This window comes from Cladophialophora bantiana, assembly GCF_000835475.1.
Source record: "Cladophialophora bantiana CBS 173.52 unplaced genomic scaffold supercont1.20, whole genome shotgun sequence".
In the NCBI taxonomy this organism is placed as follows: domain Eukaryota; kingdom Fungi; phylum Ascomycota; class Eurotiomycetes; order Chaetothyriales; family Herpotrichiellaceae; genus Cladophialophora; species Cladophialophora bantiana.
Genome location: NW_015971594.1, coordinates 456,836 through 474,145, shown reverse-complemented (window position 1 = coordinate 474,145; position 17,310 = coordinate 456,836). Strand labels below are relative to the sequence as shown.

Genomic DNA, 17,310 nt, shown 5'->3' with positions numbered 1-17,310 from the left:
GGGGGGGGGGGGGGGGGGGGGGGGGGGGGGGGGGGGGTTTAGTATTCGTCTCCACGGGACCATGTTTGCCCTTGGGGATAGCGTATCCTTTGACATGCACGCATCCGTTTCCATCCCTTGAAACCACGTCACGGTCTCGCCCCGGCACAGCCACGACGGAATTGATCGGGTTGTCAATCATGGCTGGGACATGATCCCACAACTCGTCCCTTCCTCCCTCGTTCACTGTCTCTGTGCTGTTGTCCGCCTCGGGCGGGAGAATCTTGTAGTCGCGTCGCTGGTAGTGGTTGGTGCTCTCCTCGCCGGCGACCACGATGGAGTCGAGCCACTTGACGCTCCGCGCGCCGATGACGCCGGGGATGACGGCGCGCACGGGGAAGCCGTGCCGCGGGGGCAAGGCTTCGCCGTTCATGTGTGTTGCCAGGAGACATTCCCGCTCCGGGTCGAGCGCGAGAAACAGTGGCACCGAGGAGCCGTAGTAGTCGTCGTCCTGGGTGGGTTGCGTGGTACACGCGAACTGGACATGTAGTCCCTCGTACTGAGACTCGAATTCTTCATCGTGGTCTACGGACTCACTGTCGTCGTCGGTCTTGCGCGGTGTCAGAGGTCTCAGACCAGCGTGGACCAACACGTCCCTCACTCGCATCCCCGTCCACTCGGCGTTCATGGCTGCTCCATCTCCCCAATCCAACCCACTCACCTCGCCCAGCCGCTCCCGCATCTCGTGCCGTCTGTTGCCCGCACATTGCAGCGCGCAGGTGATACTGACCTGGTCAAATTTAGCGGACAGGTCAGAGAGTGTAAGGACAGTGTTGAGGGGTTGGGGAAGGATATATTCGGAGTTGGGGGCCGATGACAGCGATGAATCGGATTTTATGGTGAGGCGATGAGTTGATGCGTCGAGGTGTTTTATAGGCCCATGGTTACGGTCATAAGCCACCAGTTGTGGGTTCTCTTCGGATTTGGGATCGGACTTGGGATCGGATTGGGAGGGCGTGAGGAAGCTGCTCGTCGAAAGGGTCAGTTTCGTCCACCTTTGCATCACTTCTGGCGTCGAAGATCCATTCAAGGGAGCCGTGTTCATTCCTTTTCCAATATTCTTACCTTTGGACAAGTTTGCCTGGATCTGGCTCTCGGTTGACCGGCTTCGCGACCGAGCCATCTTCGCCGCGATTCATTAAGAGTATCGTCCAACTGGAATTGGGATCTACACGAGATGGGGTTGCGCCAGAGGCTGTGCGTGCTTTTGCGGCTGTACCTAACCAGTGCTTCAACACAATAACTGCTGTGAGGAATTCGACAAACCTTTGACGCGGTTGATACTTAGGTATGGTTCATGTGAAATGCGTGAACGACGAGGGCATGAGGCATCCAGGCATCCAGACAAAATCATCTCCGCATTCAAGTCGTGATTGACGTCACGGAAATGTTCGGATGTTGTCATATGAAGCATTACGTGCAGGATGAAGTACAGAACAAGAGAACAAGGGAAGTGTCCCCCAGAGAGCAAAATCAAAACGGCCAGCAAAGCACAAAACGCCTGCTGGTTTCATGCTGCTTCCTCAGTGGCCAAAGTAGTGTTGAATCCACTACCGGCTATACGTTTCGCACCAAGTCCCGCTATGCAAAATCGTGTTCATCGTAATATGTCTCACTTCTTCCCTTTCTTCCCTTTGCCCTTTGCCGGTTCGTCAGCAGGACCCAGAATTGCATCAAAGGTGATGTTCGGATTAAGTGTAGAAGGAGGGCGCGAGTTGCTGCGATAAGAAGGCGGCGTATCCATCACTTCCAGGCCTAAATTGACCGAACTTCGGTCTCGACTGATATTGCGGAATTCCCCAGAGCCTGAAGGAGATGTTGGCCGCAGCAGTGGCGAGTGGATTGGACTGACATAAGGCGATTGTGTAGGACTCGCATATGGCGAAGCGGCGCTGACCGGCCGTTGCTGAAGGCCATTGCCATCCACACGATGGAATGCGTCCACCGTCCCTTCTTGAGGTGATTGTTCCAACCATCTTGTGGCTGCTGTCCAGCAATGACTTCGTCGATAGATCCCTTCAACACTGTGGTCGATCAGGTCAGCTGGAAGACTCACATAGCCACCGCCACTGGCTACATTGTACCACGCTCGAGATGTGGATTGATCTTCCTTCATCCACGGCCTTCCTCCCCTTGGCGCGACGCACAGGAAATACTCAACACCTTCTGTATGCCTGAGATCCCTGGCGTCCACCACGGTCATTGGAAGAGCCTGGAGGACTGCATACATGAAGAGCCATTGCCCACACCGGGCATCTACGACCTGATCAAGGGTTTTTCCTCGGCCAAGCTGGCGTTCGTAACTGAAAAAGTCCTGAATAAAGGTGCTCGCCACGATCGATTCACGGTTGTAGGCTCCCAAAAGCACTTCATTGATCTCGTTCTCTTTGAGCCTCTTGCTCTGCGCTGCGGATTTGTCAGATATGACCACATGGCGGCGGTTGAAACTGTTCGAAAATTGGGGAATCAACGGCGTATCGAACGGGATGGGGGGAATAACGGGCGGAGTCGCTCGGTCATATTCACTCTCGACTCTCCGGAGTGCATGTTGTATAGTTTCGTTTTGATCATTGGTTTCGGCATCATCAGCCATTGGTGCCATATCCACAGTTCGGGTTGTGATTGCTGAGCGGTCTACCAGGATGTCGTACAAATCTGTAAAGTCTTTGTACAGCTCTTGAAGTAATATCCGGTTCAACCCACTTTCTTCGAAATTGTTCTTCTTCGAGGATGCTTTGGGGGGCCAAGCACCGTATCTCCGGCGTAGGTAGGCCATAGTGAACCGTCTGAAGTCAAGAAAAGCGGTCTTCCATTCCTTGAACCGGATCAGCTTGGCTTCTGTTGATGTCTGTGAGTTGGCAATTCCAGCAAACATGGAAGGAAAGTCAAAGTCTTCGAGTTTACTCTTGACCGTCAAGAGCCTTTGCTCAATGTCAATCTGGGCTCGCTCTAGGCGGTTGATTGTGGCCGGCGACATTTTCTCGTATTTGGGACTTTTTATTGACTTGATATCCGCCAGACGGCTGACAGCGTGGCAGAATCCTTCATTGTATAACGGCCATGATTTGAGATGTTCCCCGAGGACTATAGCCTCGATGGTCTTTTCACGACTGGACCTCACATCTGCCAGTCGCAGTTCGTCACAGTATCGCGAGAAACTGTTATATGGAACATCCCCCCATGTAGACCCGTCGATATTGCTGAAGGAAAACCTCTTGAGAATGCTGCTTATTCCCATGAAAATGGAAAACAAGGTCACCTGTCTGGGAGTTGCGATCAATGCGCCGCCAGTGAGGAAAGCAAAGAAATTGCGATACAGGACCACAAGTTCGAGATCATCTCCGTGCAGCTCTGATCCCGGTTGAGATACATCTGCCTCGAATCCTAGAGGCAGATAGACATGCTTCTCCTGGCTAAGTGAGGTGATAATGCTGGGTACTGAAAAGTTCATTGGGCGGTAGATTGAGCTCTCCTGAGGAGGAGGGCGTATCTGTCTTGAACTCATGGCCATTTCTGAGAATGCGGTCTGCATTTGAGGGACGTCACTGTTTCTATCGACTGGGGAGGTCGGAGACTGCATGCGGAGGTTGACCAGTGACCTCGAGTCGGCCAAGAGAGCCGAGTCAACACGAAAACAGGGGCCTTTCCCTGAAGATGGGGGATAAAGATATATCACTGTATCACCACGATCATTCCAAAGTTCAGGGACCCTCTCGCCCTTCAATAGCGGCGCTAGGTCGTACGCCACATGTTCCCGCAATCCCGCAATCCACGCCTGCGACGTCCCTTGCCCGTCATCCAATTTATGTCTGTCTGATTTTCCATGGAGCCGGCTCTTCTTCTTTGCCATTTTTGCCGAAGGGGGCGTCGCAGGGTGACCTTGGGAGCCGGCCGCGCCTGGTGGTATTAGCAAGTTGGGGGTCTGAGGCCGGCTCCTACTGGTCTCCCTGCTCTGCGCAAGACTATGCGGACTGCTATTTCTACTCCCAGGTATGCTGTCGGGTCCGCTAAGATGACTGCTTGGGGGGCGCACTGCCCCAGACTCGGAGAGAAGAGGAGGGGGAGCAAGTGGAGGCAAGCCGTCATTGAGATCGATCTCGGAAGAGGAGGTGATGCGATGTTTGTGCAGTTTATGGGATATCGAGTGGCCAGACGACTGAGGCGGTACGTGAGAAGTCGCAGTCGCAGGTGGCTCAGCACCGGTCTTGTCGGCGGCATCGCGCGAGAGAGAAAATAAGGATGATAGTCGTTTTGCCATTATGATCTATTGGGCTCTTAAATAAGAAGCAGATTCTTCAAGAGATTGAATACAGTCTCTCCTCTTCCAATCTAGCGAATGATTGTAGTGTTATTCAGCTCTTTTAGCGAGAAGCCGTCATGGCCCCAGTTCACTTGCGCCTGTGAAGGATGGCTTAGCTCTTGATGTTGCTAAATACGGCTCAGTGTGCTGTCGTGTCACCATGTTCAAGAGGGTGACGGGAAGGGTGTTCGAGGATCTAGGAGGGCCAGAGAGTTGAAAAGGTACGGCAGCAGGTCATGCATGTCCTACCGCCCCGGAAAAGGGTTTTGCAGGGGATGACATTCGGCTGGGACGTGCCGCGTGTATCTCCTGTATGGTGGAGTGGCCGTGGATGGGTGAGGCAAATAATAATCACAAGTAATGAGGAGGGTGGTGATACTAGCGGCAGTGAGAATGAGCTGATAGATGGAGACTGGGCGCGAGAAGGGACAAGGATGAGGTTGTCTCTTGGTGTCTGTTGGAGATGCCTGCGCGGCGTGTCGAGGTTGGAATTCAACAACTGCGCCCATCGCAAGTTGCCATCCGCCCTCCCACTGCCTTTGCTGATCAGACACTTTGTGCCTGCGTCACCCGCACTTTTCAGACTCTGTCATTGACGTCGACATCCCCAGTTTTAAGTGGCAGCTCTTGCCTGTTGTCGCCTAGATCAAGGGACCATCCACTGCAGGCGATGCTTAAACTGCCGCTAAACTCGGGCCTAGCGACAGGCCTCGATGCCAATAAAGACAAGAAGAAGGGGGGATTAAAACCATGATGACAGGATCGCAGGCCTCAAGCAGCGAGGGAAAACTCTGATCCCTTCCTGCTGACCGTCAAAGGCTGGTGGGCGTGTTCAGGGACCATGTATGTATACTTATCTTGGAACATATATTGACTGCGGATATTATCAGATTGAGGCCAGAAATCCATGAGGAAGAGTCGTCATCACTAATCCCTACTTTTCAGGCACACGCCATGTCGATAGTGTCCAATATGACCCTCAGGGCCAGTTCCCACATGGGTTCTCGCCAGGTGCCGAGGAACAGGCATATTGATCTGCTCAAGGGCTGGCCACATCCCAGTCTCCTGCCGCCCCGTCAGCTGGATCAGGCTTCCGCGCATATACTATCCAATCCGTCCAATTCGGATGTGTTGTTTTATGGGCCGGACGAAGGCTATCAGCCTCTGAGGGAGGAAATTGCAAAATGGCTCAATAATTTCTACGGACCGAGCGAGACATTCTCAAGCGAGAGGATATGTATCAGTGGCGGTGCCAGCCAGAACCTAGCGTGTATTTTGCAGACTTTCACGGACCCGATTTATACTCGAAATGTGTGGATGGTGGCCCCGACATATTATTTGGCCTGCAGAATCTTTAACGATTCTGGTTTCGACAACAAGTTAAGAGCTGTGCCCGAGGATGCTGAAGGTATCAACCTCGAATACCTGGAGCGAGGTCTTCAAGAAAGTGAGAAGCGGGCACGGGCCGACAACAACACCTCACCTCGAATCAAATCACCGAAACCATGGAGGAAGATATATAAACATATTATTTATGCGGTCCCGACCTTTGCCAATCCTTCAGGTCGAATTATGAGTCTAGCTCATCGGCGGGGTTTGGTTCGCCTGGCTCGGCAATACGATGCTCTCATCGTGACGGACGACGTCTATGACATGCTTCAGTGGCCTTCTGATCCCCAGGCCGGATCTCGCAAGATGGACACAGCTGTCCTGCCACGAATAGTGGACATTGATCGGCAACTCGATGGCGGGGTGATTGATGAATTCGGGCATGCAGTGAGTAACGGAAGTTTTAGCAAAATAGTTGCACCCGGTTGTCGAACAGGATGGGCCGAAGGTACTCCAGCGCTCGTGTATGGTCTCTCGCAAACAGGGTCAAGTCGGTCTGGAGGTGCGCCTTCTCACCTGGTTGCTTCCTTCATTTACCAGATGCTGGCCACAGGGGTTTTGCAAAACCACATCCTGCAGGAACTGCAGCCAGCTTATGCCGAACGATATCATCTAATGATGCGAGCAGTTGAGCAGCACCTCTTGCCATTAGGACTGACCATGCCTCAAGCGGACAAGGATGTTGCGGGAGGATACTTCATCTGGTTGACCTTGCCCGGATCCTTGAACTCGACACGCATCTATAAACGGGCTTTGGAAGAAGCAAATTTGACTGTAATTGCGGGACCCATGTTCAAGGTGGATGGAGACGAACAAAACGAGGCGACAGACTTCGAGCAGGATATCCGTTTGTGCTATGCGTGGGAAGACTTGGATGTGCTTGAAGAAGGCGTGATTCGATTGGCTCAGGTGATTGAACACGAGATGGAAGTAAACAGGTCAAGTGGACGATGAGCTGGAGTGACAGCGGATGTGAATGTTGATAGACGATATGACTTGTCACTGCTCTAATACGAGGTACATAGTGAGGTGAATGCCCAACTTGGCTGATCTGCAGCACCTGCGGCGAAATGGCGAGCCACGAGGTCAAGCCTCGAAAACGCCACACCGTCACCCGAACGGATTCATTGTCAAACGTAGCATGTTTCGGAGTGTTTCAAACCCCTGGCGGCCCATTTCGCCAATCGGGTGATATGCAATTTGCCAACTTGGCTGCTTTCGAACCTTCGCTTCGTGTCATCTTCCTCCTTCTTGCTCCTTTCTCGACAGCTTTCTTCCGCTTCGCCACCTTTCCCAGTTCATAACTGGACGAGTGGAGAGGAAGCTGTATACGGATTAAGGAGCTTTTCAGGACCGGCGCGCTCAACAAATCAGATATCGGGGATGGCTCGAGGTTGTTTGTTCCTGACTCCCCAGCCACTCGGCTGCTTCTCCATGGAACGGCGCGAAGGGCTCTAGCTTGACCGGGACAGCTGGTCCAGGAGGTAATGTCGGCAGTGAAAGATTGGAGACACTGGCTTCCTGTTCAACACTTCTTTGTTCAAGCATGCATAAGGGAAATAAAAAGGACAGCACGAGTCCACAGAGAGATGGGGCAGGGACGGTGTGGTGCGAAATTGAGACAAAGGCGAGCGAGACACCCAACGCAGCTGGCTGGCTGACGCTGTGTAAAAGAGTACGTACAACTGGTCGACGCTGCTAAGCTGACTGCAAAGCTCGGACAAGATTGAAACGAAAACTGGGCTTCTCTGTGAGACTGCCGTCTGCTTGTGCTCCTGCTGCGTCAGTGTTGTGTGTGTGTGCGTGAGTGTGCAAGTTGTCTGTGCTGTGTGTGCGAACAAACGCCCGCCAGCGTATATCATCAACACCACACCTGCGCAGCCTCTCCTTCTCACTACACTTCGCTCGTTGTCCCTTGGCATTCATTTCTTTGGTTCTTCACTCCCTCAATTCTCTTTGGCCTTCTTTTATTCCTTTTGCTTTATTCCTTTCAGGCCGGTTCCCGTGTCCGAGGACGCCATTGTCATTCATTTGGAAAAGAGAAAGGAGCAGAGAAAGAGGGGATGAACTCGGAACAACTGCCCCTACTGACGGCTTCGCTCGTTATCGCTACCGGACCCTCCTGATCAACAATTGTCTGTTTACTTCTGTGAATGCAGTTGCGACTGTCAATTGCCGATTGTCCTCTGACTTCTATTCACAACTGTCCGAGATCCTTTCGTCACTTGCACGGCGGGACTCGTGCCTGCCTCTTCCATTCCACCATCGGTTTCCGCGTGCGCAGTCCACAAGACCACCTCCACAGCTTCCAGGTTCCTGCACCTGTGTCACCACTGTCGACACGCGATCGAAAAGGCACCGACACTGGTGATCGCTGCCTTTGATCACTGCCACGATCTCGTTTGTTTGGTGCTGGTCGCCTCAAAGACTATAAAAAAATTACCTTTGGCGCCTTGCAACCATCCTTTCTCAACTTTCCACAGAACAAAGGCCGACACCAACATCGACATCATCAATGTTGTTGACCTTCTTTCTCCTCCTCTTACCCTGGCTCGCCAGCGCCGTGCCCAGACCCATCATCCCGGTCGAACCCCGACAGGCCTCCTCCTCGTATTGGCTCTCTCAAATTCAGCGACAAGGGACTGTGGCCTACAGCTCGAACTCTGGCTACAAGATCTTCCGCAATGTCAAAGACTATGGTGCTGTCGGCGACGGTGTGACTGACGATACAGCTGCCATCAACAATGCCATCACCGATGGATCTCGATGCGGACAAGGCTGCGACAGCTCTACGACCCTTCCTGCAATTGTCTATTTCCCTCCGGGCAAATATGCCGTCTCATCCCCTGTTATTCAACTTTACTACACCCAATTCGTCGGCGATGCCGTTAACGTTCCCACCATCCTTGCCCTGCCCAGCTTCCAAGGCCTGGCTGTACTCGATACAGATCCGTACATTCCCGGCGGCAATGGTGCTCAGTGGTATACCAATCAAAATAATTTCTATCGACAGATCCGCAACTTCGTCGTCGACATTTCCCAGATGCCAGAAGACCAAGGTGCTGGTATCCACTGGCAGGTGGCGCAGGCCACCAGTCTCCAGAACATTGTTTTCAATATGCGCCCCAAGAGTCCTACGAACAAACAGCAGGGGATTTTCATGGATAATGGCTCTGGAGGCTTCATGTCAGACCTTATATTCAACGGCGGTAATTACGGTGCCTTCTTGGGCAACCAACAATTTACCACTCGCAACATGACATTCAACGGCTGCAACACTGCCATTTTCATGAACTGGAACTGGCTGTGGACGTTGAAGTCGGTGAAGATCAACGAATGTGACGTCGGCATCGACATGTCCAACTTGAACAATGGCGTCAACCAGACTGTGGGCTCGGTTATTCTTCTTGACAGCATCATGACTAATACTCCAGTTGGCATCAAAACCTCATACAACCAGACAAGCCAGCCTGCTACTGGAGGGACTCTAGCCTTGCAGAATGTCGACTTCACAGGTGTCCGGACTGCCATTGTCGGTGCAGATGGTACTACTCCGATCCTGGCAGGTGGCATGATCGTGGGCTCCTGGGGCCAAGGCGACACCTATCGTCCTGCTGGAGGATCAACAAGTGGATCTCAGAAGGTCAAGAGAGAACCACAAGATGGCGCCTTTCCCCCACAACCGCCTTCGATCTCATATTACTCAACGACCACAACCACGCTCACCATATCAGCCATACCCCCCCCAACACCTCCTACTGGTGTATGGTTTACAACCACAACCGTGTATGTCTCTGCGTCTCCGACATCTACAGGCGGCGCTTCAGTTTCGCCAATCCCTCCGTCCAATCTTAGCACGTCCTCGACTGTATCGACCAATGCTACTGCGTCTCGGGTTACCCTGCCCTCATCAGCAACTCCTGGTGTATGCTCCCCAACGCCAGTGGCTCTGCAATCAGCACGCGTTCAGCAACCGTTGACTGCTCCAAGTATGGCCGCATCTCTTATGGATGGCCATAAGGTCTTTGAGCGCTCCAAACCACAGTACGAGGACGTCCCGGTTTCGTCCTTCGTCAGCGTCAAGTCAGCGGGCGCCAAAGGCGACGGCGTTTCTGATGACACTGCGGTAATCCAAAACATCTTCAACAAAGCCACCCCGGATCAAGTTGTTTACTTCGACCATGGGGCTTATGTCATCACTGATACTGTCGTGGTCCCTTCAAACATCCGGATCACAGGAGAGATCTGGCCTCTCATCATGGCACAAGGTACAGCATTCTCAGATATCAACAATCCCAAGCCTGTTTTCCAAGTCGGAACTCAGGGGAGCGTTGGTGCTGTGGAGATGTCAGATCTTGTTTTCGAGACCATCGGCCCTGCCCCTGGTGCTGTCATGCTGCAATGGAATGTTGCGGAGTCATCCCAAGGTTCTTGTGGCATGTGGGATGTCCACTTCCGGATTGGAGGAACTGCAGGAACGCAGCTCCAGCAAGATACGTGCCAAGCTAACGTCACTGGCTCCTTCGAATTCAAGCCCCAATGTGCGGGTTCCTTCTTGTTGATGCACGTCACTCAACAAGCATCTGCATATTTGGAAAATTGCTGGTTTTGGGTTGCTGACCATGAGCTTGACATCACTACGCACAATCAGACCGACATTTACAACGGCCGTGGATTGCTCGTTGAGAGTCAAGGTCCTGTCTGGTTGTACGGAACATCGTCTGAGCACAATCAGCTCTACAACTATCAGTTCTCCAATGCTCGGGATATCTTCATGGGCGCCATCCAGACAGAGACTCCGTACATGCAGGCTACTCCCAACGCCTTGGAGGGGGGGTTTCCACCCAACTCGGCTTTCTCGGATCCCACATTTGCCGAATGCACCACAGATTCGTGCAAGAAATCTTGGGGTTTGCGAATCGTTGACTCAAGCGATATTCACATGTACGGTGCTGGCCTTTACAGCTTCTTTGACAATTACCTCCAAACATGCTTGGATACGGAGTCATGTCAAGAGAACATGGTCGACATTCAATGTTCATCCAATGTCAGCTTGTACGGCCTTACAACGAAGGCTTCAGTGAACATGGTGAACCTTGACGGTACGCCTGAGGCTGTTGGACAAGACCATGAGAACTTGTTCGGCCAGACATTACTCCTATTCGAGACTTGAAGGATTCAACCTTGCCGGTGTGATAAAGCTGGGGGATCATCAGGTGCAAGGCAAAAAAGGATGTGAAGTCGTTCAGAAACTAACAAGGACACGAGGGTTGATTTTTTTCTGCATTTATTGGACAACGGGGAATTGGGCTCAACCATAAGTGAGCTGTTATGATTACGCGCATATGGAGTTTTAACCAGACATAAGTTTACTGTGGTGGCGTCAACTTCATGATACAGGTATTGGCTGGAAATTTCAATGTGCATAGAGATACCCCATGGCTAAGAGTGTCGCTTCGGAGTTGCTCTTGCTCTGCTTAGCTTTGAGAGACAGCATACGAATGAACAAACAATATGGAATGGTTTTCATCGTCGACTCTGCGCCCCGCTTTAGCACCCGTTTTATTAGATGGCTGTCTCGTCACTTTACCCGGCGAGCAGGTCAAGCCCGGAGTTATTGTGGCCTGGCTTAACTTCGGCTCAGGCGCAACTTAAGCTCTTCATGCTCAGGCTGCTCAGGTGGGCTGATGGGCCCGTCTGCTCTAACTCCGCATCCCTTCTCATCACCCATACTCAGTCCTCCATTCGGGGCCCTGCTCTCATTGGCTGCTCATACCTTACTATGAATACCACTCTTCGACCATGGTAGCTTGACATCGCCGTCTACGAGGGACCCGGTTTGGGCCTAATTATGAGGCGGATGGATCCTGACTTCTTAGCAAGGCGTTGCACGTGATAGAGCCATCCCCCGCGTTTAGCAAAAAGGCCAACCCAACGTACCCAGTACAGCGCCTAGCCTAACATAGAGAGAATTCAGTGTTTTCCAGCCGCTCAACCTTTGCCTTCAGCCTCTCAACGTGTGCAGCAACAACAGACCACTTTCCAACTGTTAGCATCCTATATTCTTATCATAAACAGTCCGCTCTCTTGAGTGCCATCAAAGTGTCCACTCCATTGTGCCTTTCGTGGCCTGATACTTGCCAGGAGGGCTGTCAGGCTGAGGCTCCTGTTCGCTTTGTCACGAGTTGACACAGTCAATTGTCTCAGCATCATGATTCCAGTGGAGCCTATCAGCCTCACGGTCGGCGCCGTTGCCTTGGCCAGTCTATTTCCCCTCTGCGTACAGTGCTTTGATCTCATCGAGGCAGGGAAAAATCTAGGCTCCGACTTTGAGCTGTTGCTTACTGACTCAGCATTGAGAAGCGGCGGCTGATGATCTGGGGCGAAGCTGTGGGTATCCTCAGACCGGATGAAGATAGAGACCCGCTTCTCGACAAACCGGAGACACGAGAACTCGTTAAACGGATACTTGAGAATCTCCAGAGTCTACTCCACAAGGCTGACTCGCTAAAATCGATTTATGGTCTTGAAAAGACACCAGAAACGCAAGGGTCTTTGAACATGGTCGTCGAAGGAAGTACAGCCTGCTCTTACTCTTTCGAAAGCTCGCCATTGGTGCAATTTCAAGCACGGTTTGCAGAATACTCTAGAAAAGCAGGCTAAGGGCCAAGGCTAAATGGGCTATTCGAGATTCTAAAAAGTTTTCTGACTTAGTCCAGAAGCTCAAGGACCTACTTGATGGTCTTGGTCACATCACGACGTCCACTAGGACGGTCATACGAAGAGGTCAGCTTATCAGACAAGAGACCGAGTCCATCCCTAACCTAAACTTACAGGTAATAGAGAGTACATGCTCTGAGAGCGATTAGAAGAGCTATACAAGCATTTCAAGTACATACCTGCAAGATTTTGGCCGTTTATCGACCGGAAAAAGCGCGGATATTCAAAATTGGATGGAGACCGACGAAGATCCGCCACAAACGTTCCAGAGAAGGAGAAATCTCCGAAGCCGACATTCGATAGACGACATTGGAAATGCCTCGAGATTACAATCCGATACGAAACAGTATCCTTCAGTACAGGGTGCTAGAACAGGCCAAGATCATCGGTTGCAGTTGCTAGGTAAGTGGACAGTCTCATGGAATATGAAGCAGAAATGCTTATTCGCGAAGACAAGCCTTACGAGCATAGCCTCACGGAAGTCCTCGTTCTCTGTAGTAGTAAAGAACTAGTGGCGTGGCGGGCGCCATCAGACAGGTTTTTCGACCCTGTCGTTCACATTCCCGATATTACAGCGGCTATCCGCGTCACCTGTTCCTGATTGATGAAAGCAATCACTGTTCCATCCCGTGTGACTTCGCCTTGCGTCACTATATATTGGCCTCCGCGGATGAGATATGTGCATATGGCACTGCTTCCACCTTCGATTTGACGATCGTCTCCTCGACCGAACCACGGTATTCGATGGGATTGCTGAGAGGATGAGGGGATACTATCAGGGCCTCGAAGACTCCCTCCTCACTTTTGACCCTGCCTTGAAGAGAGTCGTTGGGGCCGTCGACATGAACTGTCTAGAGCAAAGGATCGATGTTTTGAGCCGACAATCCTATACGCCAATCTCGGATACTCTGGACTGGTATACCATCTCCCGTCAAAGCAAAGATGACATAAACTGTGGTGGAATCATCATCATGGCAGGGGAAATAATTTGCCAGGACCTGCTCAACAGCCCTCCGGTGGTACTACCGGACACCTTTAGAGATGGCAGAGTTTATCGTCTCAGAGAATTGGAGGCTCCCGGGAAGGGTTACAGGTGGAAGGCTGAACACTACTGCAATGTTTCCAATGATAAAGATTTTGATAGGCTGATGGGATAAAAACCGCCGATGGAAACAAAGCGTGCGAGTGACCATGAGATGTCACAACTACCTTAACCGCAATGGACTCTAATAACACCATCATGAGTGACGAGGACACTCCTTCTGCTACTAAAAGAGCTGTTGGCCCTGTTTCGGACGCAGTGCTCCGAAGGTACGATGCCCTAACTCTAGTGAAACTCCCTCATTGCTCGGTTTGCATAGCTGCCTTACTCCAGTATGCCGAGCTTGCTCAACAACTGAACCATATCATAAACCTAGGAAGATTTTGGCAGCCAACATTGCGCATCTTGCAATTGAGTACGCCAAATCCATGTGGAGCAAGCCAGCCAACCTAGCTGACCCTATTGTGTTAAATGTCGGTTTCCTCGACGGAAAACCGAGACTGAGAAAAAGGCCATGGAATATGCCGATGAATGGAGGAAGTACTCTGCAAAGAACAGGGGCAGAATCGCGGGGCGAACGTCCAGTTCAAACAAGCTGAAGAGGAAGACAAAGACAACTCTGCCCACATCCGCGTCCGCTTCAAACGTGGCGGCAACTGGTCCTACCTGGAAACGATGAATTTGTACTCATCTGATCACTGGGATGAACGAGATGCCCAGATTGAAGCAGAAAACTTAGAGCGAGTGTCAATGAATCTTGACATCGTGGAACCCACCAGAGAGGCCAAAGACGACATCAAACACCCACATCGTCCACGAGTTCGGTCATCCCCTGGGATTCATACATGAACACCTTTGATCTCACTTTCTGTACATTGTCAAAGACGCCGACGCATTGAGACGATACCCAGAGTGGACCGACGAAATCATCCGAAATAGTCTTGTCTGCAAAGTCACAGGGTTCAACATCAAGCTTTTCGGTGTGGCTGCTGATCTAGGTTCCATCACGATCTACGCCATCGACCTAGGCGACCTCGAGGATAACTACACAGTCAATTGGAATACTGAGTTGTTAAACTAGGATTTGGCATATGCGAGAGATGGTGATTTGAGCCAGCATATTCTTTGTTCGAAATTGCCCGACCCGAGCATGGAATATAGCGACGGAAAAGAACTGGATCTTTCTAGGACGACGCGACGAAGCCGTAATTTTTAAGCATCAGGGAAGACTTATCGTGGTGTTGTTCCGCATCGACCACTGCATTTACTTGAACATACACTCCTTTACTAATCCAGACTTAACTGATGCATCGATACCTTGGGTCGCTGTGTCATATATTCTCTGGACGTTAAATCATACCTCTGTACAAGGAGAGTATTCACGGCCCTCATCCCTTTGATCGTCATTGGTTGCTGTGTCAGGAGCAATGGTTCCCTTCACAGGTAGATCTGATATATACAAAGGAGTTAAGAATGCTGCCCCGCTTCTGGAAAGTTTCCTGGGATGCAAAGCTCTACTAGCTTACTACATAGCTATGTACTAAGTTTCGCCTATAGTATTTCGCAAAAGTATATTCCGTGCACATATCAAATTAGAAGTCGGATAGAGAATCGCTGCAGATTCGCACACAGAACTCGCTTGAAAACACTAGGGGACGACAATGATAGTGAATCAGCATGTGTCGAGGAAGGGTGTGTTCGTTGGTCGCTTCCTCCTCTCTATAAGTCGGGCCATTTGAATCTTCACAATGTCGTAGCCTTTTCAGCCCTTTCCCGCCGTACTGTCTCTGTGGAATTCCTTTTTTCCCTTTCCAGGTGTCGAGATATATCTCATCTAGAGGGTGACCACCAGTTTCCTCCCGCTCACTGTCCCCCCGGCTAGTTTGTCCATTGCGTCTTGAATACTCTCGAGTCCCTCCCCCATGTGTTCAGGGGGAGGCATGCATTGTATCCGGTGGTCCTCCAGCGCACTCTCGAGCCAATCCCATACCTTTGGCGCAAGACCAGCGCCAAATTTGCTCACGGTTGACAGGTTTGTCACAATGGACACATCGTGAGTGGCGTACTGTTCGGCGCCCGGGAAGACGGAGGCGATGAACTTCCGACCACCACATCTGTCAAGGATTTTGCAAAGGGGCTGCAATGTCTCGGGTTTAGAGATGGCGTCGTACGCTCCCACCACCTCTTGGCCTTCACTCTTCAGGTAAGATACCACGGATTCGACGACGCTTGGATCACCTTGGTCAAAGCATTGCACCGCCCCCAACGATTTCCCGAGTTCATGGTTTCTCCGTGAGCAGATGCCGACGACGGCATAACCGGCCTGTGCTGCAAGCTGAACGCCGCAGGAGCCCACGCTGGAAGACGCACCCCAGACAATGAGGGTTTTGTGTCTTTTCTCAGGCTTGTCTTTGGCAGGAGGCATATCCAACCCCAACATAACCTCTGGAAATAGACAACTGGAGGCTGTCGTCATGCCAAGCGGCAGCACAACCGCGTCTTCGTAGGTCATAGCCTCGGGGATCTTTGCCATGAACGGGGAAAGTAGGACCACGTATGTTTGGAAAGAAGAGTAGGCGTACACCTTTTTGCCGCGCCATTGTTCGAGGTCATCCGCAGCAAGATCCAAGTCTTTGGAATCTTTGAGCCTGAGTGGCCCTGTTTGACCGATCACACGATCGCCGACCTTGAGTCCCGCAATCCGCTCGTCTGGCTGTCCTCCAGGAGGAAGCTCAACGACCTCCCCAGCAACATCACACCCGAGGATACAAGGATAACCGTCTTCCTCTGAAACTAGGATGCCGAGTCGTTGAATGGCCCAGTCGGCCGGGTTGATTGCCACGGCATGAGCTTTGATCACTACTTCGCCGGAAGAAGGAGGTGAGTATGGGGCCGGAGAGATTGTGAGAGTCGATGCTTTCGGGGACGGAAGGATCGCTGCAAGATTCGAGGGTCGCATAGCCACGTGTCGATAGCAAATAGACGAGGAGCGAAGGTTCAAGATTTAAATGTTATGTTCGCCAGTTCTATGGATGCCTGGGACTCTTCCTGTCTATCGCTCAGCATGGACTTGAGAACCAGTGGGTCTCTGCGTTTATATAGTGTTGAGAGAGCGCTTTGGAGACCGGCAAAGCCCGTTATCGCCGAAACATACTTAACTTCTAAGTTGGCTTTGTCGTGCCACGCCTAGAAGAGAAGAGAGCCGACATGGATGGAGATGCCAGAGCTCTGGCTTAGCCAGGAATGGGAACAATCTCCTGACATGCTGAACAGGGACCTGTGTGGTAGGTGTACCAGTAGACTAGCTCGATGGAAAGATACGAGAAAGCTGAATACGAGCAAGGGTTTAGCTTGAAATGCGTTGGATACGACGAGGGGAGAAGATCGACATCTTCTGCTTCATCTAGTGCATTAAGAATAGGACACTTGGTACTTACAAATCCCCGATAATTCCGCGTCGTCACAGATACAGAGCGTATCACTGCCTTGGGTTGAATCAATCAAAGGCTGGGAGCCTGGTGTGAGCAGGTGCGAGATATCACGCAAGACGAGGCTGGGCAAGGCTGAGGCTACGAAGCGCCAAGACCGGCAGTCACGGAATGTTGATAATCCGATCCGCAAGGCACAGTTGATAACTGTGATGCCGCCAATAACCGTTGGCCGCGGTGAAGACTGCTCCGTCCACAGGAACATATTGGAGCATTCTGCCTGCGACCTAAGCCAAAACTTGTCCTCCCCAAATCTGCAACATTGTATCACTTCATCCGCGTCAGTTAGAGGTCTTGAACCTCTGGTCTGTGTGGTTTTACTGCCTCTGTCA

General features: G+C 51.5%; 6 protein-coding genes across 6 annotated transcripts in view; 3 read left to right on the top strand and 3 right to left on the bottom strand.

Annotated features, from left to right (window-relative positions):
• The window catches only part of Z519_10997 (uncharacterized protein), a gene marked incomplete at both ends in the record, with an annotated part of 1,535 nt that extends 373 nt beyond the window's left edge, over nt 1-1,162 (bottom strand). The window contains one exon of the mRNA XM_016768710.1: nt 61-1,162. Within this exon, the coding sequence (XP_016615097.1) occupies nt 61-1,162 (1,102 nt within the window). The remainder of the gene's footprint in view (nt 1-60) is intronic.
• Nucleotides 1,163-1,651: 489 nt separating this feature from the next.
• Nucleotides 1,652-4,297, bottom strand: Z519_10996 (uncharacterized protein; the record flags this gene model as incomplete). The annotated part of the gene is made up of 1 exon (XM_016768709.1): nt 1,652-4,297. The coding sequence occupies one exon, from the start codon at nt 4,295-4,297 to the stop codon at nt 1,652-1,654; it is 2,646 nt and encodes an 881-aa protein (XP_016615096.1).
• Nucleotides 4,298-5,311: 1,014 nt separating this feature from the next.
• Z519_10995 (uncharacterized protein) lies at nt 5,312-6,682 on the top strand (the record flags this gene model as incomplete). The annotated part of the gene is made up of 1 exon (XM_016768708.1): nt 5,312-6,682. The coding sequence occupies one exon, from the start codon at nt 5,312-5,314 to the stop codon at nt 6,680-6,682; it is 1,371 nt and encodes a 456-aa protein (XP_016615095.1).
• Nucleotides 6,683-8,243: 1,561 nt separating this feature from the next.
• On the top strand, nt 8,244-10,901 carry Z519_10994 (uncharacterized protein; the record flags this gene model as incomplete). The annotated part of the gene is made up of 1 exon (XM_016768707.1): nt 8,244-10,901. The coding sequence occupies one exon, from the start codon at nt 8,244-8,246 to the stop codon at nt 10,899-10,901; it is 2,658 nt and encodes an 885-aa protein (XP_016615094.1).
• A 2,766-nt stretch (nt 10,902-13,667) lies between these two features.
• On the top strand, nt 13,668-14,571 carry Z519_10993 (uncharacterized protein; the record flags this gene model as incomplete). The annotated part of the gene is made up of 4 exons (XM_016768706.1): nt 13,668-13,759; nt 13,867-13,963; nt 14,049-14,301; nt 14,375-14,571. The coding sequence occupies 4 exons, from the start codon at nt 13,668-13,670 to the stop codon at nt 14,569-14,571; spliced, it is 639 nt and encodes a 212-aa protein (XP_016615093.1).
• Nucleotides 14,572-15,324: 753 nt separating this feature from the next.
• On the bottom strand, nt 15,325-16,449 carry Z519_10992 (uncharacterized protein; the record flags this gene model as incomplete). The annotated part of the gene is made up of 1 exon (XM_016768705.1): nt 15,325-16,449. One exon carries the CDS (start codon nt 16,447-16,449, stop codon nt 15,325-15,327), a length of 1,125 nt encoding a protein of 374 aa, XP_016615092.1.
• Nucleotides 16,450-17,310: the final 861 nt, after the last annotated feature.